This window comes from Onychostoma macrolepis, chromosome 02, assembly GCF_012432095.1.
Source record: "Onychostoma macrolepis isolate SWU-2019 chromosome 02, ASM1243209v1, whole genome shotgun sequence".
NCBI lineage: Eukaryota > Metazoa > Chordata > Actinopteri > Cypriniformes > Cyprinidae > Onychostoma > Onychostoma macrolepis.
In genome coordinates this window covers 17,715,518-17,741,853 of record NC_081156.1, presented here as the reverse complement: position 1 = coordinate 17,741,853, position 26,336 = coordinate 17,715,518, and the positions used below count along the sequence as shown (strand labels likewise).

Below are 26,336 nucleotides of genomic sequence, written 5' to 3'. Positions count from 1 at the left end.
TTTCTTTTTAACATCTTCTGTCAGTGTTGAGGCGCTCCAGACAGCCTACTTGGGCTTTTTGTGCAGGTTAAATCATTATCCCAGTAGGTGGGAGGTTGTATTATGAGCGAGTCATTGATCATTTATTCAGCTGATTCATTCAGGAACGACACTACTGTGTGGTGTTCAGAATTTAGTGTTGTGAATATAGTGACTTTTTTACAAAAATCAACTTCTTGATCTGGACGAAGCTTATCTAGTGTCAGAGACTGTCTGTACAGCCTTACGAGCATATTTTATAACCCAAATTATATTTTCACATGTAAATATAGTCTTAATCACACCACAAGAATTATAATTTAAAGGCAAGGCAAGTTTATTTATATAGCACATTTCATACACAATGGTAATTCAAAGTGCTTTACATAAAAGGAAGTAAAATAATCATAAAAAGTAAACGACAATAAAACCAGAAATTTAAAAACAGTGCAATCAGTTCGGAAGTAGCACAGTGCTCAACAAATACACAGCTGAACAGATGAGTTTCGAGTCTGGATTTAAATGTGGCTAATGTTTTATGTTTATCTGATCTCTTCTGGAAGCTGTTTCCAACTGCGGGTGGCATAATAGCTAAAAGCGGACTCCACTTGTTTTGGGTGAACCCTTGGCATTTCTAACTGACTCGATCCTAATGATCTGAGTGGTCTGTTAGGTTTATATTCAGTGAGTATATCTGCAATGCATTTAGGTCCTAGGCCAATGAGTGATTTAAAATCAATCTTAAATGTAACTGGAAGCCAGTGTAAGGTCCTGAGGACTGGTGTAATATGCTCACATTTTCTGGTTCTAGTCAGAATCCTGGCAGCAGCGTTCTGGATGAGATGCAGCTGTCTAATGGTCTTCTTTGGAAGGCCGGTGAGGAGACCATTACAATAATCCACCCTGCTGGTGATAAAGGCATGAACAAGTTTCTCCAAGTCTTGACTGGAAACAAAACATCTAATTCTTGCAATGTTTTTGAGATGATAGTATGCTGATTTAGTTACTGCTTTGACATGACTACTAAAACTAAGGTCTGTCTCCAGAATCACCCCAAGACTTCTGACTTGATTTTTAGTTGTTTGACCCCTAAAGTCAAGTTATACATTCACCTTGAGAACTTCATCTTTGTTTCCAAATGCAATGATTTCAGTTCTCCTTGTTTAACTGAAGAACGTTCTGGCATATCCAGCTGTTAATTTCATCAATGCATTGGTAGAGGGAGTCAATGGAGCAATGGTCATTTGGAGATAAGTCTAGGTAAATCTGGATATCATCAGCACATCTGTGTTAGGCAATTTGGTTCTTTCTCATTATTTGACCTAGTGGGTCAAAACAAGAGGCTAAGCAAGAATTGAGCCTTGTGGGACTCCGCATGTCATGGACGTCCACTTAGACTTATGCTCTCCTATACTCACATAATAACCTCTCCCTTCTAAGTATGACCTGAACCATTTGAGTACCATCTCAGAAAGCCCAACCCAGTTTTCCAGTCTCTCTAGAAGTATGTTATGATTGACAGTGTCAAACGCAGCACTAAGATCTAGTAGTACCAGCACTGATATTTTGCCACAATCAGAATTTAGGATTTTAGTTCAGCGCAGATTGGAAGGAACAGCTGGTTTATTGGGAATTTGGTTGTATTGTAATATAGCAGCATGTGAGCAAAGGAGAGAAGCAACCTAAAGTTAAGAGCTAACACTATGCTGTTACGTAACATAATGACACCATAAATATGCTAATTAAATAAATATATATGACGTTATATATAACGTAGAGCAGGCTTCAGTTACTTTCTACTGAAAAAAGTTGCCATTATTTGAAACTATTATCTAAAATAGACAAATAATGTGTCTCAAGTTATTCATGAACCTCATTGAACTTGTGTATAAAATATACAATATTACATGTAAAATGCTTTAAATACATTTGAGTGACAATGAATATTGACTTTTAGTAGCTCAACGCGGGGAAATGTTAGTCATTTGTAATTTACCGTTTGCACACATAACTATAATGCATTTTTCAACATTGTGAGACAGAAATCATACACAACATAAAAATTCAATATTATTTCAAATGTACTAATGTACCAGACTTCAACAGCACAGGAGATTTCTTCAAAACCAGGTTTATTTGATAGGGTTTACAGGTGCATCATCTCTAACAGCTGAAAAAGCCTCAATCTCTTTAACGAGTCTTTCTCCGATTATGTTGTTATTAGCTGCCAAAACTCTTCTAGACATGAGATCCATCGGGCCACCTGAGAACATTTTTGGAAAAGTTGATACACAACAATCATATTCAAATTCATTAAAACAAAGTAATTATATTGGCATAAGAGTGTTATCTTTAACTGAAACGGAAATTATTAAAAATTGTCATTTGAAATAAATATGAAATAAAGTAAGAAACTTATAAATGTTGCATTGGCAACTAACTGACATAAAATAAGTTTAAAGTGAAGTACTAAAATGACTGAAATAAAAATAAATGAAAGATAAAAAAAACGAATAAAAAAAATGTCAGAAGCACATAACTAAAACCTAACCTAAAATTAAAACTCCAATATATCAAAATAAACTAACCCGATGTAACAACTTAAAAGAGCTGTCTTTACCTTCGACATCCATGAGAACCCCTCCTGCCTCTGAGACTATGACTGCCGCAGCCGCCACATCCCAACAATGGATCCCAATCTCATAATAGGCCTCGACACAACCAGATGCTACCAAGCACATGTTGATGGCAGCAGATCCAACGCCACGTATCCTTTAAAAGAAAACTGAATTAATATTCAAGAGATATCTGTTGACACACATTACAGTATAATGGTAGAGTACATAGTATTGGATAATATTACATTTAAGGGCAAATCAGTTCCAGTGAGGCTGTGTGTGAAAGAAACCTGGCACATACCCATGAACTGGCAGGCATAAGATTTTCCTCATGCTAGAGAAAATCTTCTCAACGGCATCAGGGTCTCTATTAGAGCCAAACTCTGTAGCGATGATTGACTGGTTAATCTCTGTTAATGATGTGGAAACAATTAGAGAGAATTACAATGATTGCCAACAAGCACACACGGAATGCTCAAAAGAACGGTTACCTTTTTGGTCCGACACTTGCAGCGGCTGTCCGTTGCAAAATGCACCCTTCCCTTTTCGAGCCGTGTACATCTTGTCTTCTATGCAGCTATAAACCACACCAAACTCTAACTGCAACAGAAGAATGATGAGTCTGACAGACGCTCTTCCCACTGGATGAACTTCCAACCTTCCAAAGACATGATAAATGTGCAAGAAAACAAAGTGGGAGCAGATCGGCAGTTTCCGATTTCATCTCACCATGCAAAGATCTATTATCAGTGCTGTCACTTTGTTATTCTAAAATTAAAGAGAGTGCATTTGAAAGTAAATGATGCTTACCATTTTGTTGACAGCAAAGCCAATGGAAATAGCAACAAATGGATATCTGTACAAAGAAAAGCATATTTATTTTTTATAGCTCAAAGTATGAAAATTATACAGGTAACTGATTACCATGTCTCATTAAGGGTTTAAGTCATTTAACATTCCTGACATATGCCAGTGGAGTCCAAAAAATTGAAACCACATTAAAAATTCCAATTTTAACCTAAAATTAAACTAAACATGAAAAAAAGTTTTTAAAAAAACAAAAAACAAAAAAAACTCAATGAACTCGATTAAGCTGATAAAATCATTTGTAACTAAACAATTGAAATATTACATTATTCTCCATGTAATGGTTTTTTTCTTTCTATTATTATTATTTTTAATTGCATTTTTACTTTTTGCATTTACCTTTTATTTCATTTCATTAGTGGTCTGAGACATTTAGACTCCAGTGTATCAGTGAAAATTTACCCATGCACAAAGTTAGTGGTCCCATCCACAGGGTCAACAATCCATGTTGGGTTTTCAGTCAAAACACAAGGTTCTCCTGCAGCCACTGACTCCTCACCAATGAAGCTGAAACAAACAGGAGCAGTGTCGGTCTATTCTCTCTACTTCAGATCCAATATGCCCTATCTAGGAACTTACACTGTGTGCAGAATTATTAGGCAAGTTGATATTCTGGTCATATTTTTTTTCCAAGAACATTTTACCAATTCCAAACCACATCAATCTTAGTAACTACTATCAATTTTGTATTTAATCATTTATAAGTGATATATAATTGCCCATGAAGGCTGAAAGTTAAAAACTCCTTATTTCAGGTGTGCAGAATTATTAGGCAGGTTTTCTTTTACAGATAAAATGAGCCAAAAATGAGATTGAACTCAAGAATAAAAGTAAAACAATTATTAAATGCCCATGAGAAGGATGCAATACTAATGCAATAATAGAATTAGCAAAGTTAAGGCATGACCACTGGGCAGCGAAATGCTCATTGGGTCAGCAAGGTCAGAAAAAACAGGTGGAGAAGAAAAGACACCTTAACTGCAAAAGAATTAGGAATTAATGTCAAGAATTAGGTGAGAAACCATCAGGAACCATTTAGTCTCCAGCACCATCATTTTACAGAACTGCAACCTTCCTGGAGTCTCCAGAAGTGGAACAGGTCTGGCAGTAAGTTTTAGGAGCTCATTTTTAATCAATCCTGCAAGACAGACTTTTCAGGATAGGAGATGAACTAAAATGAGCTCCCAAAACTTACTGCCAGATTCTGGAAGATAAATTCTTCAAACAGTGGTACAAGAGGATGTGATGGTGGTCCTTCAAGAGTCACTCTCAACTTATCTGTCCATAAATCCTATACAAAATCAGTCTTCATGTATTTCACAACACTTCAGCATGTTATTCTTATTAAGTGAGGGCCATTTTAAAGAATTTTTTACCCAAGCAAAGTCTCTGAGAACCTGACACCTTGTAATTCTGGAGACTCCAGGAAGGTTGCAGTTCTGTAAAATGATGGTGCTGGAGACTAAATGGTTCCTGATGGTTTCTCACCTAATTCTTCACCTTAATTCTTAATTCTTTTGCAGTTAACATGTGTCTTTTCTTCTCCACCTGTTTTTTCTGACCGTGCTAACCCAATGAGCATTTCGCTGCCCAGTGGTCATGCCTTAACTTTGCTAATTCTATTATTGCATTAGTATTGCATCCTTCTCATGGGCATTTAATAATTTTGTAACTTTTATTCTTGAGTTCAATCTCTTTTTTGGCTCATTTTATCTGTAAAGGAAAACCTGCCTAATAATTCTGCACACCTGAAATAAGAAGTTTCTGACTATCAGCCTTCATGGACAATTATATATCACTTATAAATTATTAAATACAAAATCAATAGTAGTTACTAAGATTGATGTGGTTTGGAATTGGTAAAATGTTCTTGGAAAAAAAACATGACCAGAATATCAACTTGCCTAATAATTCTGCACACAGTGTATACTGGGTGTATAAGAAGGTTTAAAGGTCTTCTGACCTTTCTGTGTTAATGTGAATGACTAAATACCTGTGTTCAGGAAACCTCTCCTTCACTGACGTAATTATAAGTTGCTCCACATTCTGGTCTGTTTTAGTGACCAGGTCGACAGAAGAGCTTTTGCACATGATCTTCAGGTCATTCTGCAAAGCATCCCTTACAATCTGACAATAGAGATAAAAAAGATTTTAGTAAAAATGACCACAACTTACAAAAGCTATTTAAAAAAACAATGATGCTATCTCACCTCTCCTGCTTTCCTGGCCATTGTCACAGCATGGTCCATGGCATCCTGCCAAAGGTCAGGCATTGTGCCTTTATGTAAGGACCTTCGTTCTGATTAGACATAAAAACATATTACTGTCATCAATTTCAGACTGCAGCTACAGGAACGCTGTAACAGGTTGCACTTGATAAAAGCTGTCTAAAACCTTATTTTACTTGAGGAGGCATTGTATGTATCTGATTAATTCCATATTTTTACCACTTTGCTGGTAGTCCCTTAATCCCTGCACACACTCCTTATATAGTGTTCTTCCTATAAATAGGCCTCCAACTACAGAACTCCTACCCTAACAAAAACCTTCGGTCCCACTTTATATTAGGTGGCCTTAACTACTATGTACTTACATTTAAATTAATAATTTGGTACAATGCACTTATTGTGTACATGCATGTGTTTACATTGTACTTGTATTTTTAAAAATACCTATATGTAATTACATCTGTAATTAAATTGGCTTGAAAAAGCTAACTTACTGATCTACTATATAAACTTATTATTATTCTTCTGAGCCAAAATTAAAATTGTCTCTCCTCCTAGAGATTTCAAGCTAGAACCACCAAACTCGGCCCAGACCTTCAGACTGGTCTGACTCGGGTTGCTATATCTCTTCAGACTGATCCGACTTACGGTTTTCCTAAAAATGAGGATTAAAACTGCGAAAAATCCCATAGATTTACATTGACGGAATGTTCAAATGAGCCAAGACCTTGCAAGCTCCAACTGACAAACATTCAAATGTAAACACACTGAAGCCCATTAGACTCAATCAAGCTTCCCTTCTATGTACTATTTCTAACCCTAGTAACTTGCTAATCATGCTAACAACATGCTAGTAACTTGTTAATCATGCTAGAATAATGCTAGTAACATGTTAATCATGTTAAAGACATGATGGTAACTTTGCTAATAATGCTAGAAACATGCTAGCAACATGCTAGTAACTTGCTAATCATGCTAGAAACATGCTAGCAACATGCTAGTAACTTGCTAATCATGCTAACAACCTGCTAGTAACTTGCTAATCATGCTATCAACGTACTAACAACTTGCTAATCATGCTAGCAACACGCTAGTAACTTGCTAATCATGCTAACAACACGCTAGTAACTTGCTAATCATGCTAGAATCATGCTAGCATCATACTAGAATAATGTTAGTAACATGCTAATCATGTTAAAGACATGATGGTAACTTTGCTAATCATGTTAGAAGCATGCTAGCAACATGCTAGTAACTTGCTAATCATGCTAACAACCTGCTAGTAACATGCTAATCATGCTATCAACATACTAGCAACTTGCTAATCATGCTAGCAACACGCTAGTAACTTGCTAATCATGCTAACAACACGCTAGTAACTTGCTAATCATGCTAGAAACATGCTAGCATCATGCTAGATACCTGCTGTAACTTGCTAATCATGCTAAGAACATGCTAATCATGCTAGAATCATGCTAGCAACATGCTATTAACTTGCTAATCATGTTAGATGCATGCTGGTAACTTGCTAATAATGCTAACAACAAGCTAGTAACACCTTAGCAACCACCCCGAATACCATAGCAACCACCTAGCAAACCCCCCCGAGTGTCATGGTAACCTCATAGCAACACCCTAGCAACCACCCCAAGTACCCTAGCAACTGCATGGCAACACCTTAGCAACAACCCCGGTTACCCTAGCAACCACATAGCGACACCCTAGCAACCACCCAGAGTACCCTAGCAACCGCCTAGCAACACCCTAGCAACCACCCCGGGTACCTTAGCAACCGCATAGCAACACCTTAACAACCACCCCAAGTACCCTAGAAACCGCATAACAACACCCTAACAACTACCACAGGTACCCCAGCAATCTGTTCTTCTGATAGACTGTATTGCCTTTGAAACATTCAAACTTTAATCTTTAAAAATATTTTACGTATTTCAAACTACTTCAAACTTAAAACCTTCAAACTTAAAGCTTTTAAAACTTTTACAAACTTTCTGGCTAGGCTTTTTCAAGCCAACTTAAAGTTTGTATCCAAACTTTACTATCTAGTTACATTTATAATTACACTGTTGACCCATCCCTTACACTTTAACCTACCCATACCACCAAACCTGTCCCTAACCTCACCCGTATCCCACCTCAATAGCAGCAATAGTGTTTTGCAATACAATAAGTACATTGTACTTATTTTTTTATGTAAGTACATAGTAGTTAAGGCCACCTAATATAAAGTGTGACCAAACTTACAATGGCAACTACATTTTCAACCAAAATAGCAATATAACCTGAATGATATTATTATCTAATAATTATTATAGTTACATTTAAGTTCCTTTTTAACAGTGATGACTAGTAAAAAGTTCTTCATTGTCATTTCTACCATCTTATTGTCTTGCTGAGGCTAATTTTACAGTTAGCATACAAAAAAAACTAATTACACACAATTACAAACAAATATTTTACATAATTTTAGGGGTTTTTTTTGTTTTTACATATAATTTTATATTTTATTACAAATGAAGATACATCTTAGGGGCACTCCTACTTTTTGTCCAGATCAATATAAAGCATTTTTACACAATAGCCTAAATGGTGTACACTTAATTCACTCTATGTTTAGACTATAGTTTGAAAATGAAATGTAATTGTATTTTACTGAAAAACTGAAAATATATTTAGATAAACGGCATTTGAAGATTAATAAATGACAATATTAATTTGATCTTTAATTTGTTCTTATGTAATTATAATATGTTAGCTTTTCTTCACCTGAAACATGAAATTGTATGAAGTCTGAACATCCTATTTCATGGAAATGTACTTGAGAGTAACGGGTTTCAATCAGCTGACAACAGGAAACCCAGTCATATCTGACGGTACTTAAGCATTTGAACTAATTTTATGGTCCATGAATTCTAGCTAATCTTTAGTGAAGCTGCCGCACAAATCTGTTTCCTTTTCTTACTTGACCATTTATAGTAACGCCAAATATATAAAAAGAAATTGAGGCAAACAACGGATTTTGATCAATGCACATATATGCTGACATTTTAAATGTTCAAATTTGACAAAAAAATAAGAAGAACCCAAAATTCTTACCAATGACCGGCGAAATGAAGTCAAACTGTCAGATTGTTGTTTCCGGGTTCTTGGAGGACCAAACGAGATTAACCCTAAAACGTCTGGTTATTTTCAGAAAACAATGAAATATCCCACTGCCCCTTTTTTTAAACAGGTAATAAATACTATGTAATGTTCTGTTAAGCACACACAGGCTATTTTTTTTCCTTCTAAAATTATGTTGCGCATGCGTAGTACTTTAAGCAACCCGGTGTCAAAATAAAAGTTCATCAGTCCGCGGTTTTTTTTTTTGTTTGTTTGTTTAGTTTGTTTGTTTTTTAACAGATAAACTTTAATAAATAAAACCCAAGAATTTTTAATTTATGAAAGAATCGTGAAGGTCTTCTTACCTCTTTTTATTGTTGTATTGGAATGGATGTTTTCCTAAACTAAAAGAAAAAGGATGAATACTATGTGATCTTGTTGTACCCAACCTTTATTGCAGCACTCAAACAAAACATTTACAGTTGTTTACATATCTGTGAAACGTCACCCAAAACTCCCTAAAATTGCATTGCCTCAATAACTTAAAATGAGTTAGCCTATACAGCAGGATTTCATGTAAACCTCTGGATAGAAAGCCTCGAGTAAACCTCTTTTTATATCTGGATTTCAAAAAGAAATGCTCCCTTCACAAATGGTGTTATTGCTGGTTGTGAAATGTCTGTCCTTTGAAGCACAACCTGTACTAAGGCTGCTATATCCAACCTTTCACATATGGCTTTGAAAAGTTAACACTTTCATAAAATTCATTCAATTTGACTATAAAATGTCAAATCTAAATAAAAGAAATCCTTAAAAATCCCCCAAAAAAAAAAAAAAAGTTGTTACTTTGTAAAATGAATACCACTTTAAAAATTCACATTGACTTCAAAAGTGTTAAGGGTCCAAAACACCCTCTAGTGTTGTAGAAAAAGAAAAACAAACCCTAAAAACTATATTTCAGCCACCTGTATATGTTATGAAACCATTGTTTTGAAGAGATCTGCAGCATTTCCTAAAGTCTATCACAAAAACAACATCTATTCTGGCAGGCCCCGTAAAACCACAGTGTAACAACATTACAATAAAAAAAAAAAATTCCACAGTCAAACAATTCAGGAGCCAGGATTGGGTTTCCTTCAAAAGATCAAGCAAGTTTTACAATTCTTAAACTACTTTGCATCAAGAGTGAAAGCTACATTGTGTTGTAAAAAAAACAACACATGACAATATTAATAGTAAATACAAACAACTTTTGACTTGCTATGATATTGAAGTTACAAAATAACCAGTCATCTTTTTTGTTTGTTTTTTTGAATGTACAAGAACAAAATTGTATTGTATTCTTACAGATGTGCCTGCAACAATTGAAAGGGCCAGAATAAATGCACTGTGTCAATACAAAGGCAGTGCATGACATTTGACAAATTAATAAGGATATACTGATTTATGACGTCCCACAAAAAGCACTAGGTCAGATCTTCACCCTGCTATAAAACAAAACATTGTGTAAAATAGGTTGCTCCATATTGATGTGGGCATCCTTCACCAGTGGACACCCAATTAAACAACACTGTTTGTCATACGCATACTGCACAGCAGCTGGAGTGTCTACCTGAAACAGAGCTTGTCAAATCATGAGCCTATGAAACAGGAGGCAAAAGTGTAAATAAATAAAAAAAATAGGATGGGGGCAATGCTATGCAACAGAGTTTAAAAATGTGAAATGCAAAAACAAGTTCTCTTAGCATATCAGCTACAGTATTGAGGAAAATATCAACAGAGGTACTAAAATGTTGACTGTACGCTGGAAAACACATCAGAAAACACCATGAAAACATACTAGTGAGAAAAATGGCTCAAATGATTGTTTCGCATCGTTAAACACAAATTTCCAAATAGACAAACACATACATGCACATGCACGCCCATTCACTCCATACACAGTTCACATAGCAATTATCTTGGTTAACCTGCCAGCATAAACTTGTCCTTGATATGCAATATTGGAAATGTAGACTCAATACATATTGGTAGTACAAAACCTACGGGTAAAAATAGCGAAAGATCAGTGCAGCTTTGCATAGTACCTTCACATTAAAGCAAAACGTCAGATTTGATGAAGAGAGAAACACTGATGAATTCAGTGCCGAGTAGAATGTGAAGATCTCTGAGCTACAAAGCAACATGAAGGTGTTTGTACACAGGATAGGAAACTACAACCAAGCTATCGTCCATGATCATTCAAAAAAAAGCTACTTCACATCTATGTTAGAGGATAGGGAAAAAGCTTTGTCTGTAATTACATAAAAGGGATTCAAAAGGGGAAAAAGGGTCAAACCACCAAACAAAAGTTGACAAAACATTTAAATAATTGTGTACTTGTACACAAAGAGACTTGCATTATCAATTAACAAACAGACTTGAATGTCAAAAAAAAAAAAAAAAATGAAAGGGAAATAGTAGCGTTCTCTTTTTTTTTTTTTTAAGTCCATGGTGGGAACTGGCAGCTGCACACTTCCAGTGGACTGCCATGTGGTGCTGGTCCTCTCCGCATCTTACATACCGCCTAATGTTTTATGTTTCTGTAAAACACAAAATTTTCACCATTAAAGACACTTAACCAGGTGTATGATGTTTTGTTTTCAGTTGAAGCAGATACTGTATAAGGCAGAGACCGTCTACTCGTACGTCTGTGAATGCTTATTTCGACTGATATTTTTTACACATTTGAGCTTAAGAAGTACAATTTATGGTAACATTGTTGTCAGATTTTGGTGAGGTTATGAATATGGCTACTGAGAGAACCAAGTTGCCTTAAAAAGACTTTCTTGAACACACAATTTTAGCATCTTTACGTACGTATTTATATGTAAAGATTTACATACAGAAAATAAAAAGACATGGAAATATAACCAACAAATCATTAATAACAGATATAAGAAAAAGCAGTAGCTCTAAAAAAATATCTATAAATATATAGAAACAATACAAAACAAAACTAAGAAAAGAGAGGAGAAATGAAGTGAACTGCATGAGAAAAACATCCTTAATGAGTTAAATTAAAATAAATTTCAACCATGATGAAAATAAATTTGATTACCTGTGGGCTCTACTTCAATTTGTTCTTCTGTTTGGTTAATTTCCTCTGTTAAATGAATGAACACATTTACAAGTTAATAAAGACAAAGATAACAGACATTAAGCAAAAACAGACATTGAGCATAAAATGTATGACTCAACACAACTTTCTGTACAGATCAGGAAATCGTCCAATTCTTTATATCTTTTATATAACCATAAAATTGAATTACCAACCTGTTATGTCCTCCTCAGGCTGCTCTTCCTCAGCAGCTGCATCCTCTGTAACAAGACAGATACATTTCACAACAAAGCAAACATAACTTCCTGTTATCTCTGTGTAGTATCTGGTATTATCAGATAATGTGAGCATCCACATTATTGTACTTACTCTACTATTTTAACATATAAGACATTTTGGGTATTATTTCTCACTGCTGTATAATAACCATCTGACTGAGAAAAAGAAAACACCTAACCTCCTTCTTCTTCTTCTTCTTCTTCTTCATCATATTCCATATTCTCTGCTTCAAGCTCTGTTTCCTCCAATGTGGAGTCTTGTACTTCCTCATCTTCCTGATATGGCTCATCTGTTTCCTCTATAACTTCCTCTTCTGTTACAGTTTCTTCTACAGAGACTGATTCCTCAACTGTCTCTTCGGATGCTTCTACTTCTTCCACTGGTTCTGTTGTTTCAGGTTCCTCTACTACTTCTTCTACTGGTACAAGTTCCTCGACTGCTTCTTCTACTGGTACAAGCTCCTCGACTGCTTCTTCTACTGGTACAAGCTCCTCGACTGCTTCTTCTACTGGTACAACCTCTTCCACAGCTTCTTCTACTGGTTCAAGCTCCTCAACTGCTTCTTCTACTGGCGCAGCTTCCTCTACCATTTCTTCCACTGGTGGATCCTCTTCTATTGTCTCTTCCACTGATGCTGCCTCTTCCTCCAACACTACCTCCACTGCTTCTTCCACCTGTGCAACCTCTTCAACTACTTCTACTGCCTCTTCCAGTGGTGCATATTCTTCTACTGATGCAGCCTCTTCCTCCAACACTTCCTCAACCGCTTCTTCTACTGGTGCAGCCTCCTCTACTGCTTCTTCCACTTGAGCAGCTTCCTCAACCGGTTCTTCAACTGGTATGACCTCTTCCTCTTTTGCAGGCTCTTCCACTGCCTCCTCAAAAGCCTCTTCCTCAACTGGAACAGTCTCTGTAACCTCAGGCTCTTCCTCCACAACTTCTGGTTCTTCCTCAGGAACTTCTTGCTCCTCTTCAACCTCTGGTTCCTCCTCAGCTACTTCATCTTCTACAGCAGTGGGCTCTTCGTCTACTTCCAGAGGAAATGCCTCCTCTTCCACAGTCTCTGGTTCTGCAAGGGAAAAAACAATTATAGTAAATCTATTCAATAGATTGTACTATGCTCTTATTTGTTGGTGCCAATGCATGTGATGTGTAGAACTTTGTGAATGCGCCAATTCAGCGGTTAGGTCGCGTTATACTGGATCCTTTTGTAGTATATACATACAGCTATACAGCTCACAATATGTGCGAGTAAAGAAATAGCAACAATTGCACATTTTAATTTCAAAGGACATCATAAAAGCCGTACCCGGTGGTGGCTGAGCTGCTTCTTCAACTTTAGTAGCCTGGATTTCTTCCTCCACGATAGATTCAGGAGCTGATTAAGAAACAAAACTAATAAACTTAGTTTGAAGGAAAACAGTCAGTTTTTCTGGATTGAAAGCCTTTATTTATCGGTCCTAAAACACGCTTGAACAAAAATGCTTTACTAAGATTCTAAGTTAAATTATACAAGTCTTCTGTAACAGATCAATGCGATTACTGTCGTGTCATGTTATGCAAGAACTTTTGTGGTATGTGATAAGACTCGTTCATCACTGGCGGGCATTTCAGTTATAAAAGTGTCCATCAGAATGATTTCTACATAGCACACAGGTGGTACAGAACACCATCCCTATGAACACTGTCAATATTTAATGAGCCACTAGATAAGGCCAACTCCCCTGCAATCAAACAAATGTTTAATGCTTATATTAATCTAATTATATATATATATATATATACACACACACTTCAGTGTCAGGCAATTTCATCTTGTAACAATGGCAGTAACTTGTACATTTACTTTCCTAACTGGCATATCACATTTAATGTTTATTTGTGTTATAAAACCCTGCATCTTATTTTATTGACCTACTAAGATATTTCTAGGCATCAACACATTGTCACTGCATCCTTATTTATTGCACAAAACTCCTGTGTATGATTCTACTTTACCTTCTTCCACGGGTTCAGTAGGGGTTCCCTCAAATGATTCACTGGTCTCAATGGTGGATTTATCTTTCAGCCCTGAGGATTTTACATGTGGATGTGCATACATGAGGCAAGTGTAGAATACAGTCACATGAAACAAACCCGCTATGAAGAGCATTACACTTTCATAAAAGGATTTCCATATCAACCTTATGACCTTTGGTTTACTTTTGCACTAGAGCTTTTTCTGTCCTTTGTTTTACAGGCACAAAGGTATCTGTTTGAGATTTGAAACAGACCAATAGGAAAACAGAGGAGAGGAAAAAGGAAAAGTTTATAGATATTATTAGTGAACAGACATGTATCCTTGTCCAGTTTTGATACAACTGTTTGTTTTTCTTGTAATAATCAACAACACTGAAAAGAAAAACACTCAAGGCACTGATAAAACAAATCAGGGGATTCATATAGTTTATTGATAACACAAGAACGTTCTCTCTTAGTAAAGTATCACTACCTGTTGTATTTATTATAAAATAAACAAAATCAGAGGAACATCAATGTTGAAATCTCACACTATAACTAGTATTTTGTAAGAGTAAACCAAAATCCTACCCTCAAACAAAACAGACATTTTTTAAGAGAAATAAAAGAACTTCCACATGACGATCGGCAGATAGCACCTTGTTCTGCTTTTGCTTCTACTAATCTGAATGTTCTGATTAACATCACTGATCATCTCTCACAGAGACAAAAGGTCTTGCCTTCGGTCTACAAGGGGTGGTCTCTGGACACTCACAATGGCCTGAGATCAAATTCAGCCAGATGTGAACAAATTACACAGAAGACAAAAAAAATCTAACAGTAGCTGATGTGCTGCCTTACGGTTTCTTTTTAGCTGCAGCTTTCTTGGATTCTTTGCCTTTTCCATTTTTCTCAACCTTTTTAGCATCGTCATCAACAACGGCTTTCTCGTGAGATTTCTTTTCAGCCTCTGGCTTTTCCTTCACCTCATCCTTTTCCACCTTCTTAGTCTTCTTTGCTTCTTCAACTTCTGCCATTTTCTCTCTTTCCTCCTTCTCCTTTCTAATTCTTTCCATGGCCTTTTCCACATCCTCTTTCTCTATTCTCTCCCCCTCCTCTTTCAGCCGAGCCTCAGCTCTCTCCCAGGCCTTGACTTCCGACTCCTCCCTGATATGGTTCAAGGTCCTCTCTTCCTCCTCTTTGGCTAGGATGTTCCTCACTTCCGCCAGTGCCAATTTAGCTATCTTCCTAGCCTCCACTCTCTCGTGGATGATGGTGAGCTGCTGTTTCAGAGCTTCCCTTAGCTTCAACCCAACATCTTTGGTGTGGGAAAGCTCTGGGGAGAGACTTCGTTTGATGATATAATCACAGTAACTAAATCTTATCACTACACACACCTCAAGCCACAATGCAATTAGTTGTAATGACGCAAATCGTTTCACATCAGAGCTCCCTCATTAGTATGTTTGTGATATCCTCCACACCAGTGGTTCTCAACTTGTTTAACTTGTCAGCCCCCCAATTGTCCAACAGAATATTCAAAAGGCCCACCATATATGCTAAAATATTTCATGTAATTCTGCTGTAATTATGACAAAGCTTTTTTTACAGAAAATTATGACAAAGCTTTTTTTACAGAAACTGTAAGTCTCGATATATTAAATAAATTGACAGTATGTGATTGTACTGTATGTGCTTCAATAAATATGTGGCTTAGAAAACTAAACTATTAAAATTTAAATCATCCTGTGGCTCCCTAGGAAGCCTGCAATGTCTCCCTAGACAGCCCTGGCTCCCAGGTTGAGAATCACTACTGTACACATTCTATTAGAAGATTATGTATTTAGGATGTTTATAACAAGTCCACAGTTCCCTAATATTATTTGCAAATAGCCTGGCAAAAGTATACACAAGATTTACATGTGCATGTAGTTCTTTGTCAAGTCATCATTGTCCATGCAGACTCAAAATGCCAACTAAAAAAGGTGGTATTGTTAAACACTCCTTGGTTAAACAGAAAAATTATACGTAGCTTAAAATATTTCATGTCAGCTCAGTCATGCAAACAGAAACAAGTTGATCAAGTAAACGCCTTCCAAGATCCCAAACCACACTAGAGGCTAGTCTGCTGCATGCACTCAGACCAACTGTGCAAAATACCTCCTTTTCTCCTGGAAACCTCTTTCTTTTCATCTAGTTTAAATGAGACAGACAAATAAAGTCAGTGACTGCTACTTAAAACAGTTGTACAATGTAGGCCTAAGTCCTGCCTTTGAGGTCTTCTTTATACATTTCTTTGACACTAATGATGTCAGAGAGTATATACAACCCATTCACCCATGTCTGGCCATGTCTCTATTGTTCGAGTCACCATACGCAATGCTCTGCAAAACAAGTAATGGTTGATGTCTAACAATTTCAAATAATTCTGATAGAAAATCTCAGTAAAAATGATTATGAACAAAAAAAGTGCTACAAAATCACTATCTGCAACCAGTGGCTTTGTGTACACCATTTGAGGAGAAGCAATCTTATTAATAACTAAAAAGCCAAACAACACCAACAACTGAAACATAATATGACAGCAATTGCAAAATAATTAAACCAAAGATCTGAACCGTTAATTTACCAAAATAAACACAAACTGTACTTGAAATATTTGAAGGTATAATTGTGATATAAGTGGTATTAAAGACAATGATAATGAAGGATTTTTTTTTTCAATCCAAGCTAAATTTCTAATTCTACACGCTTAATTTTCTCAAAATACACTTCCAGACACAAAAGCAGCCATTTTGTAAATAATTCCTGCATACGGTACTTTTTGCATACAAAATATTTAACATTCACATTCATAGCCCTCTCAATTCCCTCCTAGTATTACAGGAGCCATATAAACTTATTACTTATCAGGCACACCATTTCAGGTGCTTTAGAATGGCAGGTAGGAACTGATTGTTGACGGTTACAGAACTCTGGGGTTCAGGAGACGTTTCCTACACACGCCACTGAACTAGTTCTTGGCTGATGAACTGATGAAGTTCCTGAACTGACACCCTTTGATTAAAGGGATAGTTCACCCAAAAATGAAAATTCAGACATTAATTACTCACCCTCATGTTGTATTCCGAAGATCTTGTGGGTTTGGAACGACATGAGGGTGAGTAATTAATGACAGAATTTTCATTTTTGGGTGAACCCTTTAAATCAGCTACACATCTGATTTTAGACCATAGTACAAATTTCCTACCTGAATTTTGATAATTGAGGTAATACTGTAAGAGGGGTGGTATATATTCATACTGTATATCTAAGCTATCATTATTCTCTAAATCTCTGATGGAGGAGATCAAAGGCAACTCACAAGACAATGAAGAAACAAAAACAACGTAACAACTGACAATGTCATAAAACTGCCTATTCTGTATTGAGCAGTAAAAAAAAAAAAAAAAAAAAAAAAAAGTTTAAAGGAAATATAAAGCACAAAAATATCTATCTCCGCTGAGTTGCTAAGGATGCAAAATCACCCCAAAATGCAATTACTGTAATAATATTAAGCGGCTCAAAATAAACTATTCAGATCCTAAAGACAGAGAGAAACGATAATGATAATCAGATTATAAACAATGTCACATGTACAGTGTTAAATTGCAAGACTCAAATAGAAATACATACCGTTGTTCATGATATAAGGGAACTGAGGCATGCAGCAAAGGTGATATGTTCAACTTACAGCACTAAGGTCATATGCAAAAAGGTAAATAGAGTATTAGTAGCTGGAAACAGCCGTTGCAAAAGAGCTGCAATGAAGCATGAACTACACAAGTTCAATATTTACAAATATGTAAAAGTTCACAATGACATCATCTTCTCAAGAGTTCACAGGTCCCAAAGTGACTGTTGGCGATCTTCCCAATAAAATATTTCTTCAAGTGTTAGGAACAGAATCAAGTCGTCAAAGGAGCAAGTCCTCCTCTAATAAAGTGCTTCTGTCACAATTGCGGTAGAAAACATGACTATTGATTTTGAAGGCCTAAAATAACGCATGTCTTTTGGCCCTGAACCCCTTCAGTCTGTGACGCGCCAGCAACATCCTCCGCTGCTGCCTCGGTTTCTTCATCCTCTAGCGTTTCAAAAGGACTCATAATGTCATAAAGGAAGGTGAAGAAACCTTGAAACCAATCAGTGCCCTCTTCCGCTAAAATATCGAGGACTTCCTCAAGGGAGTCTGAGTTTTCTTTGCTGCCATCTTTGGTCAGCCCTACGCAAACGGGAGAATAAGGAAAAAGAGAAAGAGAGGGAAAGAAAGAACAGTGGGAGAGCAAGAAAATAGAGAGAGGGTGGTGTTGGTTTGCAAGGTTTAGTAGATAAAGACTCATAAAAAAGAGGGTAAAGATGCTATTAAAGCGCAAGATGAAGTAAAGGAGAAAGGTGGCATGCATGGGAAGGACTAATGGGGCTGTTTTTGATATGGCTCAGTTACTTGTGAATTCAGTTAAACTACATTACGACATGACTTTGCCTTAAATGTAATACTGGCAAGTTGGTCTAATTCACAAACTCATGCAATAAGGCAATAACCTCTCATCACTTCTTCTCCAAAGTGGTATGTTGTTTGAACAAAATGATGAAAGTACCATGCACGTGCATCTGTCCGATTTAATTCAAAACTGCACAAAAGTGAACCAAAGTCAGGCATGCAAAACATCATCTGGTAAAACTTTCATTGGAAATCTCTGCACTTGCCTAGTAGTACTTTAGCATCTTCCACATCAAAGTCTCCATCACCATCAGCATCATAGGACACAAGTTTACCTAGCAAAGTAAAGTGCATCTCATTTAGTCATTTGACATGGGTTGTGAATAATTAATTGTGCCATATGAAACTAAAGGTCCTACAAACAGCGCTATTAAAAATCAATCTTATTTTAAATAACACAAATAAGAACAAAGACATTTCTTAGTTCAAAGTATTACAAGAAACCTTGTACTATTTGATATAATTCTGTAGCAAATAAACCTGCATGGTAACACGTTATAACAACTTTCCTCAGGAAGTCATTAACAAACATCATTACATGAACATGTTATCAAATTCAAATGATTAGAAAATACACTACAGTCCAAAAGTTTGGTGTCAGTTTTTGAAAGAAGTGTCTTATGCGCACTGAGGCTGCATTTAAAAAAATAAATAAATAAATATAGTAAAAACAGTACAATTGTGAACTATTATTATTACAATGTAAAATTACTGGTTTCTATTTTAATGTAATTTATTCCTGCAACAGCAAAGCAGAATTTTTAGCATCATTACTCCAGTCTTCAGTGTCACATGATCCTTCAGAAATCTATAAATATCTTTACTGTCACTTTTGATCAATTAAATGCATCCTTGCCGAATAAAATTTATTTCTTTCAAAACATCTCACTGACCCCACACTTTTAGTGTACATTTATATAAATGTAGTGTGCGTTTATATTAAAGTATGAAAAATGACACTAAAATGGAACTAACAATCAATTTCACTTCCCTACTTTGTAACTGAAGATGAGAGGTTCAAAGAAATTAGGTTTATGGTGGTGATTGTATTCACTGGTTCAGATGTCATACCTTGTAATACCTCTGAAAGATTATAGCGCAAGTCCTTTGCTTTGGCTGCATGCAAATTAAGGCCAGATATGCAAAAAACATTACATATAACATTTATGTAATAAGTATTTTTAAAACTACAACCATTTATAATAAAATAATAGAAACCAAAGACTCACCAATTACACCTTGATAGTCAACAAGGTCAAAATACACCACAGCTACAGACGTCCAGACGCCCAAGAGAGCCAAAACCATGAACCAGGTGAAAAACGAGGTTCCTCCTCCAACCTCTGCCTTCTTTCCATTTTTATGTGCCTGCTGTGGCTTGGCCTCTGAAGGATAAAATAATCAGATTATATCCAATGTCAGGGAGAAAATAATTTTCATTTAACAAAATCAAATCAATGCAGCACAGCAAAACCCTCATGTGAACGAGGAATGCATGCTCAAAATTAAACCATGACTTTGAAAGTGAGATTAGTCCTTTAGTATTCACACGGTTCACACAAGTATTCACTCAAGGCCACTAGTTAATAAACTATGTAACATTAGCTTTGAAGCTGAAAAAATTCTGGAGACTAATCAATTCTTTCTATATTCAAATGCATGTATATGATCCAAGGGATTTCTGGTTCAGATGAAATATTCCCTCTAAGATGTTCCAATCTTCCACATGAAACCAAATCTATAGTAATCACAAGGTGACAAAAGTCTAAAAAAGTGCAGTTATTCTGAGGTCTGTTGACACTCCTCATGGAAGCGCGGTATAAATACATCTGCATTCAGAGCTCTAGTAGGAAGAATGAACAGGTGTTTTGTCCGCTACGTTCTGCTAGGTCAAACCACACATTTGTTCATGCGCACACACATGCTACAAACGTTAGTAACAGATATACAGAGAGCAATAACAACACTAAAGTATTACGACAAAAGAAATTCCCTTTTTATAGTTTGTACAGGTGCATATATAAACTGATTGCACAATAAAACTTTATAACAATAAATTTAAGGTACTTAAGCCATCTCCCCCCCCAAAAAAATTTACAAGAAAAAAAAAAAAAAACATTGAATTTCTGCTGCCCAAATACACAAAATACAAATTTACCATAAAAATAAAGTATTAAATAGGATTATATTAATTTTCAAATGTTAAGGCTTTCTCTCACACCCCCATGATTTATTAAATGTCATCTCTCGTCATAAAAGGTTATTCCAAATCATAAAAGTACTATACCAGCTTCTTCGTTCACCACCTTGACCTCTGCATTCGGCTCCCCCATTCCTCCAAGCAACGTGGGGAAGAAGAAAGCGTCTTTCACCCCAATCCTACCCCAAAACCCTGTACAACAGCAGGTCTCCTGCCTTTTTGTTCCTTGTGAATTGAGCCGGAACTTAATATGGAACACGACCAGCAAATGGATTATTTTTAGAACTGTCCGTTTGAAAGCCAGAAAATCTCAAGCACTCATACGAAAGGGTAGAGGCAAATCCCACTCCATCCTGCTGTTCTTAGTCACATATGAAAGCTGAAAAGTCTGATTGGTTGTCCAAATTACTATACTTAACAAAAGAGTAGCACACAATGGAGGATACACTGCTTCGCCACACACATACGTTTTAATGACATGCAAATCAAACTTTGGAAGGCGTTTTCCAGCCTCCAGACAGAGGAGCGTTTAAATCCTGGCAAGTGAATCTCCTGCCAGAGCCATTTATTTTTCCATACAAGGACCGGTCTCCCAAGTTTCTTGGTGAAATAATAAACATGTTAGTGGCGGCTTCTGCAAACTAGCCATATAGCTAAATCAGAACTAACATTATCAGCAAAGTAAAACGACCATGATGTACTTACGTAACCCTCAATCCTCATCAAGAATATCACTTACTCTAAAGATCTTTCATATCTCTTGTGCTCACTAGGGCTGCATTTATTTGATCAAAATAGAGTCAAAACAATTATATGTGAAATATCATTACAGTTTAAAGTAACTGGTTTCTATTTTAAAATATATTTTTTTTACTCAGCTAAATATGCCGATTTGGTGCTCAGGAAACATTTCCTATATTTTCAATTCTGAAAACAGTTATGTTGCTTAATACTTTGATCAGCATATTTGCTAAAAAAAAATAAGAAATAATAATTTCTTACATATACATACATATAATGCAAACCAAGGTCCCAAATCTTTGACTTTTTATCTTTACTGCATTGTTGTGGATTTGAATCTTTTAGCTAGGTCAGTCAAAGCTGCATGCAAAGTTTGGAGACAAGACACACCCCTCTAGACACACACTTAACTTGTCTCTAAATCTACACATAGTCAAATGGCTGCCATTGTGACCTAATCAACGTCTTCCCCTCCCCCATTTATACCTGCTATGAAAAACAGTGCTTCAAACTTTTTTTGTAACTCATGCACTGCTTTTGTTGTTGCTTCAACTATGCCTTTGTGGTACACAATGTTCATCGTCTGGCTTGCATAACATTGTAGTGGAATTTGTGCCTTGAATTACCCTCTCTTCTTCAGTCGTACCTACACACCCCACTGAGTAAAGCAAGCAGTTCCTGTCTGGTCAGACGAACAAACCCTGGACATTAACCCCTTATGTGATCTTATCAGCATAGACACCCCCGACTGGAATCTTGAATGACCAGCAAACTGACACTGCTTTGGAACAATAGATCATACACTGGTTTAAAAGTCCAGTGAGTTGCCTGATGTCACAACAGGAGTTCGAATGTGTTACACATTATTGGCATTCATAAGAAAATCTGGACAGAATGGTGTTGCTTGTTAAACACACACAAATGCATTCTTCACTCTATGCATAAAACAGTACATTTAATATTGTGGTAAATGTGCACACTGCATTTACCAAAATCAAATTAAATATTTTCTACACAACCGCACATGTCAGAGAATTGCATTGGATTAAATGCCCTTGGAAAAACAAACATGCAAGGTTATTTGAACAGAACAGTGGAATCAATGGGGAAATGCTTGAGAAAGAAACAAAAACAAAATGCAAGCACGTCATGACAGACTGTCATTTCATTACCATTTCTGTGGCACTCAGCAAGTAATTCTGTGCAGCTGAAAAGTTCCCTGAAAGCAATGATTTTGAAATTTGATAAAAGAGGGCATTGCACCACCTTATGAACAGTTAAATTCACTTCACGAAGCAATTCATTATAAAAGCATCAACCTAAGGATAGTGGTTTTGTAACCGTTAACCTTCAGGAGATATTTAAATGGGTGTGGCTCTAGATTGTTATCATTACAGGAAGAGTTTTCCATAATTGATAAATACCATAACATTTAACAGTTTATTGGAGAGAATTGGAATGCTTACAGCAAATAAGAAATGGTGGCACCTCACTGACACCAACAATGTAAAAATGTGATGGCATTTGATTACTGTATTCAGGTATACAGTTCATTTATTCAAATCTGCTTGGTCTGCTTTACTGGCTCTAAATGTAGAGATAACCACAATAATAATTCAGGTTTTAAAATAAAGGCGGCCACATGTTGAATTAAGCTTTTCCATGAACAAAACAGGCTTTACCATGAACAGTAGCTAACAAACATAAATAGAAAGTGCACAGTGGCCCTGACAAACAGCATAACACACAAAACACTAAATGATGCAAAAAATACAAATATAACTGAAAATGATTCTACAGTATAACTGCATATATTTTCCTGTAAATACATATTTTAATCGCATATGGGAAGGTAACTTACAGGTAACCCATTTAAAGGTTTTTAAGGCAACATTTAACACGGTTTCTGTGTTAATATTAACCTTTTTACAGTTTAAAGTCAGCACATATGATAAATCTATACACCAGTGTCTAAAATTTCACTGTAGAGGTTCATATACTTTCAACAGTCCGATAGTTAATCTACCACTCTTGCATAATAACCACGCAGTTACTAAAGTCAATAACAATAGCTAGATAGCTAAACCCAACGCCCGGACGTTGTTAACCAGCAGTGGGGTCCTGCAGTGTGTGGCAGACTTTCATTTTAATTACAGAGTGTGGGGACACGGGACCCTAGAGGCCACGTGTAACCCCTCCCACGCTCTCCCAATATTGACACGTGAGCATTTAAGAGCTCGCACTGGGGCAACTCTGGCTCCAGCGATGTGCAAACATTTATCTGAAAATATAGGTCATTTGCTGCTATCGGAATTAACAAACAGTACGATAAACTAGGCATTGCGGCACTCGTGCAAGTAAGACTAAAAGCATGCAGAAGTTCTGCAACCATGTCGTCCAATTTTCCAAGTGCATAGACACGTTCAGGGGGATTTTAATACACCCCTCTTTCGGACAGAAAAGTTCTCACTCGCTCAGGATGTAGCAACGATTCAAAAACTTTGTGGTTACAGTGTAACACAACTAACGTAGTTTACATATCACGACTGTAGCCGACACAATACATTGGGGTCATTCTTATTATTTTAATTGATTATAATTTCTACGCATGGCATTTAAATTAGATCAACAAAAATCAATCTTACCGCCCGATTAACTTTCAGGCCTTCGCTGAAATGCACGTATTTTTGACGACAAAATGTAAACATACACACCTTTTTTGACTGGTCCCTTTGCATTTTTCTTAGCCATTGCGAGTGAAAGGTCTTCAACGTTTCTTGTTCTGTAACAAATGAATTGACTGTAATTCCAGTCTCAGCTCTGGTACTGATGCCCTGCAAAAATCAGATCCCTGTGCCTTCATACACCGAGGCCCATAGAAGCCCGTCCCCCTTTTGAGTGACTGAACATTCGACCAATACTGTCCAGACAAAGCCGTTGTGGGCGGGGCAAATGAAAATGTCATCCAATCGTTGAGCAGTGGCCGATGACTTATTCAATCGTGTGGATACCTGCGAGGTAAGACCGCCTAGTTCTTCGCTGTTTTTTTCTATCAGCACTGGAACGTGGCAAGATGGAAGGTTGGACTTATCGCGAGATCCAGTCCATGTCCTTTCACACAGTGCGGGGAATGCAAAACAACTCACAACGGTATCATAATTCTTATCGATGCGTATAACGGTCGAATGAATTGGTCGTGTTATGTGTGATCTATATAAAGCTTGCGTAGGTTGTGATTTGCAAAAATACTGCAGACTGGACTCTGGAAGTAAGATATTTTCTGTCTCCAATTTACTTGCAAAACTAGCCTGTAGAAAACACACAATGAAGGAAACAGTTCAATTACACACTTAGATTAGTTTTAATTTTATTTTATTTTTTTTTTATTAATTTAACCGAGTTATTCATGCTTTATACTGTGAGGGGTGAAATTAACAACAAAAAACTGTGTACTTTTGTCTTGGTACAAATTGTTTCATTGGCTATAAGTTGTGCCCCACCTCCCTTTCTGCTTTTGTCCACCTCATCCTAAAGTGACTGTAGTAATGTGAAACTTTACCCTTATTTGAGGTTAAAACTGTAGAACAAAACATAATAATTGTATATAGTCCCCACTGATAAGCTACTACTAATATATTGTAGAATCTTTAGTTTTCTGTAAAGCTGCTTTGCAACGATTTGTATCGTGAAAAGCGCTATTCAAATAAACTTGAATTGAATTGAATTATTAAAAGTAAGTTTTGTGATTACCCAGTTTAATACAAATAATGAAGTACTCGTTTTTCAGTTGTAATAATTGTAAAGATAAAATTCAGCTGAAAAACAAAAGTGCCTTTTTCCTAAAAGAACCACAGACAATTTAAGAATATGTATATAAGTGTACTTGAAATTATTTATAATTAAATGATTTGTCAAAAGCTTTTGTTGAATTTGAATTATTCTAACCTGCTGCCATACATATGCCTATCAACCACAGAAAGCAAGATTAACTTTAATTTAAATAGATCAGTGTAACAGTAAAACCTATTTTTATCCTTTCTAACAACCATCACCACCTAAGTGATGACACAGTTGATGAATAATTTGTCCCACGTTTTCATGACAAAAATTAAAAGTCAAGATGGTTATAACAGGAATTTACAGGCAGGATTAAAGATTGCAGCTTTGTGCACAAAACTAACTGTACCTTTTGTAATACATTTATTTAGTGCTACTCAAATATAAACGCCACTATACTCTTGTTGTGTTAACATGAGATGGGTGCTTGCTTGGATGAAAGAGGTGTAGGAAACATTTGGGCCTTTCCCGCTATTTGGCATGTGTGAGAAAGTGTCCTTCATTGTAATTCACAGTGTAAATCTTCAGGATACATTTGCCTATATATATATATACACTCTGATGTGGTGTGTCACCATACAATCTTTTTCACAGTAGCGCTTTGGATATTGCTGGTTAGTGTGACATTGTAAAAAAAAAAAAAAAAAAAAAAAAAATGTTATAGTGTATTTTGTATTTTTACCAGCAGAGGGCGTGAAATTATTGCCTAAAACGTAGATTCAACAATATTCTTAGAGTAGAATATGACAGAACTGGCGTATAAAAATCGTCATTTCTTTGTGTCAGTCTC

General features: G+C 36.3%; 2 protein-coding genes across 5 annotated transcripts; both read right to left on the bottom strand.

Annotated features, from left to right (window-relative positions):
• Nucleotides 1-337: 337 nt before the first annotated feature.
• Nucleotides 338-9,047, bottom strand: impa1 (inositol monophosphatase 1). Of its 2 annotated transcripts, none has more exons than XM_058757070.1 (9): nucleotides 8,846-9,047; nucleotides 5,714-5,802; nucleotides 5,497-5,630; nucleotides 3,906-4,010; nucleotides 3,447-3,492; nucleotides 3,128-3,236; nucleotides 2,938-3,046; nucleotides 2,639-2,790; nucleotides 338-2,281 (listed from the first exon to the last, which is right to left on the bottom strand). In XM_058757070.1, exons 2-9 carry the CDS (start codon nucleotides 5,774-5,776, stop codon nucleotides 2,151-2,153), a joined length of 849 nt encoding a protein of 282 aa, XP_058613053.1. In that variant the 5' UTR covers nucleotides 5,777-5,802; nucleotides 8,846-9,047; the 3' UTR covers nucleotides 338-2,150. The 2 variants fall into 2 exon arrangements, with proteins under 2 accessions (XP_058613053.1, XP_058613061.1); XM_058757078.1 differs by lacking the exon at nucleotides 8,846-9,047 and adding an exon at nucleotides 8,516-8,623.
• Nucleotides 9,048-9,284: 237 nt separating this feature from the next.
• On the bottom strand, nucleotides 9,285-24,604 carry asph (aspartate beta-hydroxylase). Of its 3 annotated transcripts, none has more exons than XM_058751377.1 (10): nucleotides 24,424-24,604; nucleotides 19,998-20,153; nucleotides 19,840-19,884; nucleotides 18,975-19,043; nucleotides 14,229-14,300; nucleotides 13,540-13,608; nucleotides 12,409-13,299; nucleotides 12,167-12,211; nucleotides 11,952-11,996; nucleotides 9,285-11,433 (listed from the first exon to the last, which is right to left on the bottom strand). In XM_058751377.1, the coding sequence occupies exons 1-10, from the start codon at nucleotides 24,458-24,460 to the stop codon at nucleotides 11,426-11,428; spliced, it is 1,437 nt and encodes a 478-aa protein (XP_058607360.1). In that variant the 5' UTR covers nucleotides 24,461-24,604; the 3' UTR covers nucleotides 9,285-11,425. The 3 variants fall into 3 exon arrangements, with proteins under 3 accessions (XP_058607360.1, XP_058607351.1, XP_058607370.1); XM_058751368.1 differs by lacking the exon at nucleotides 24,424-24,604 and adding an exon at nucleotides 21,056-22,928; XM_058751387.1 differs by lacking the exons at nucleotides 19,840-19,884; nucleotides 24,424-24,604 and adding an exon at nucleotides 21,056-22,926.
• Nucleotides 24,605-26,336: the final 1,732 nt, after the last annotated feature.

Bases quoted from the DNA above. Each gene is read 5' to 3' on its own strand.
- impa1 (XM_058757070.1), bottom strand. From the start codon at position 5,776: ATGCCTGACCTTTGGCAGGATGCCATGGACCATGCTGTGACAATGGCC. The intron at 5,631-5,713 runs GTGAGATAGCAT...CTCTATTGTCAG, and splicing joins TGGCCAGGAAAGCAGGAGAG to ATTGTAAGGGATGCTTTGCA. The intron at 3,047-3,127 runs GTAACCGTTCTT...CATCATTAACAG, and splicing joins GCAAGTGTCGGACCAAAAAG to AGATTAACCAGTCAATCATC.
- asph (XM_058751368.1), bottom strand. From the start codon at position 21,101: ATGGGGGAGCCGAATGCAGAGGTCAAGGTGGTGAACGAAGAAGCTG. The intron at 13,300-13,539 runs GTACGGCTTTTA...TTTCCCTTGCAG, and splicing joins AGCAGCTCAGCCACCACCGG to AACCAGAGACTGTGGAAGAG. The intron at 11,997-12,166 runs GTTGGTAATTCA...TTCATTTAACAG, and splicing joins GCCTGAGGAGGACATAACAG to AGGAAATTAACCAAACAGAA.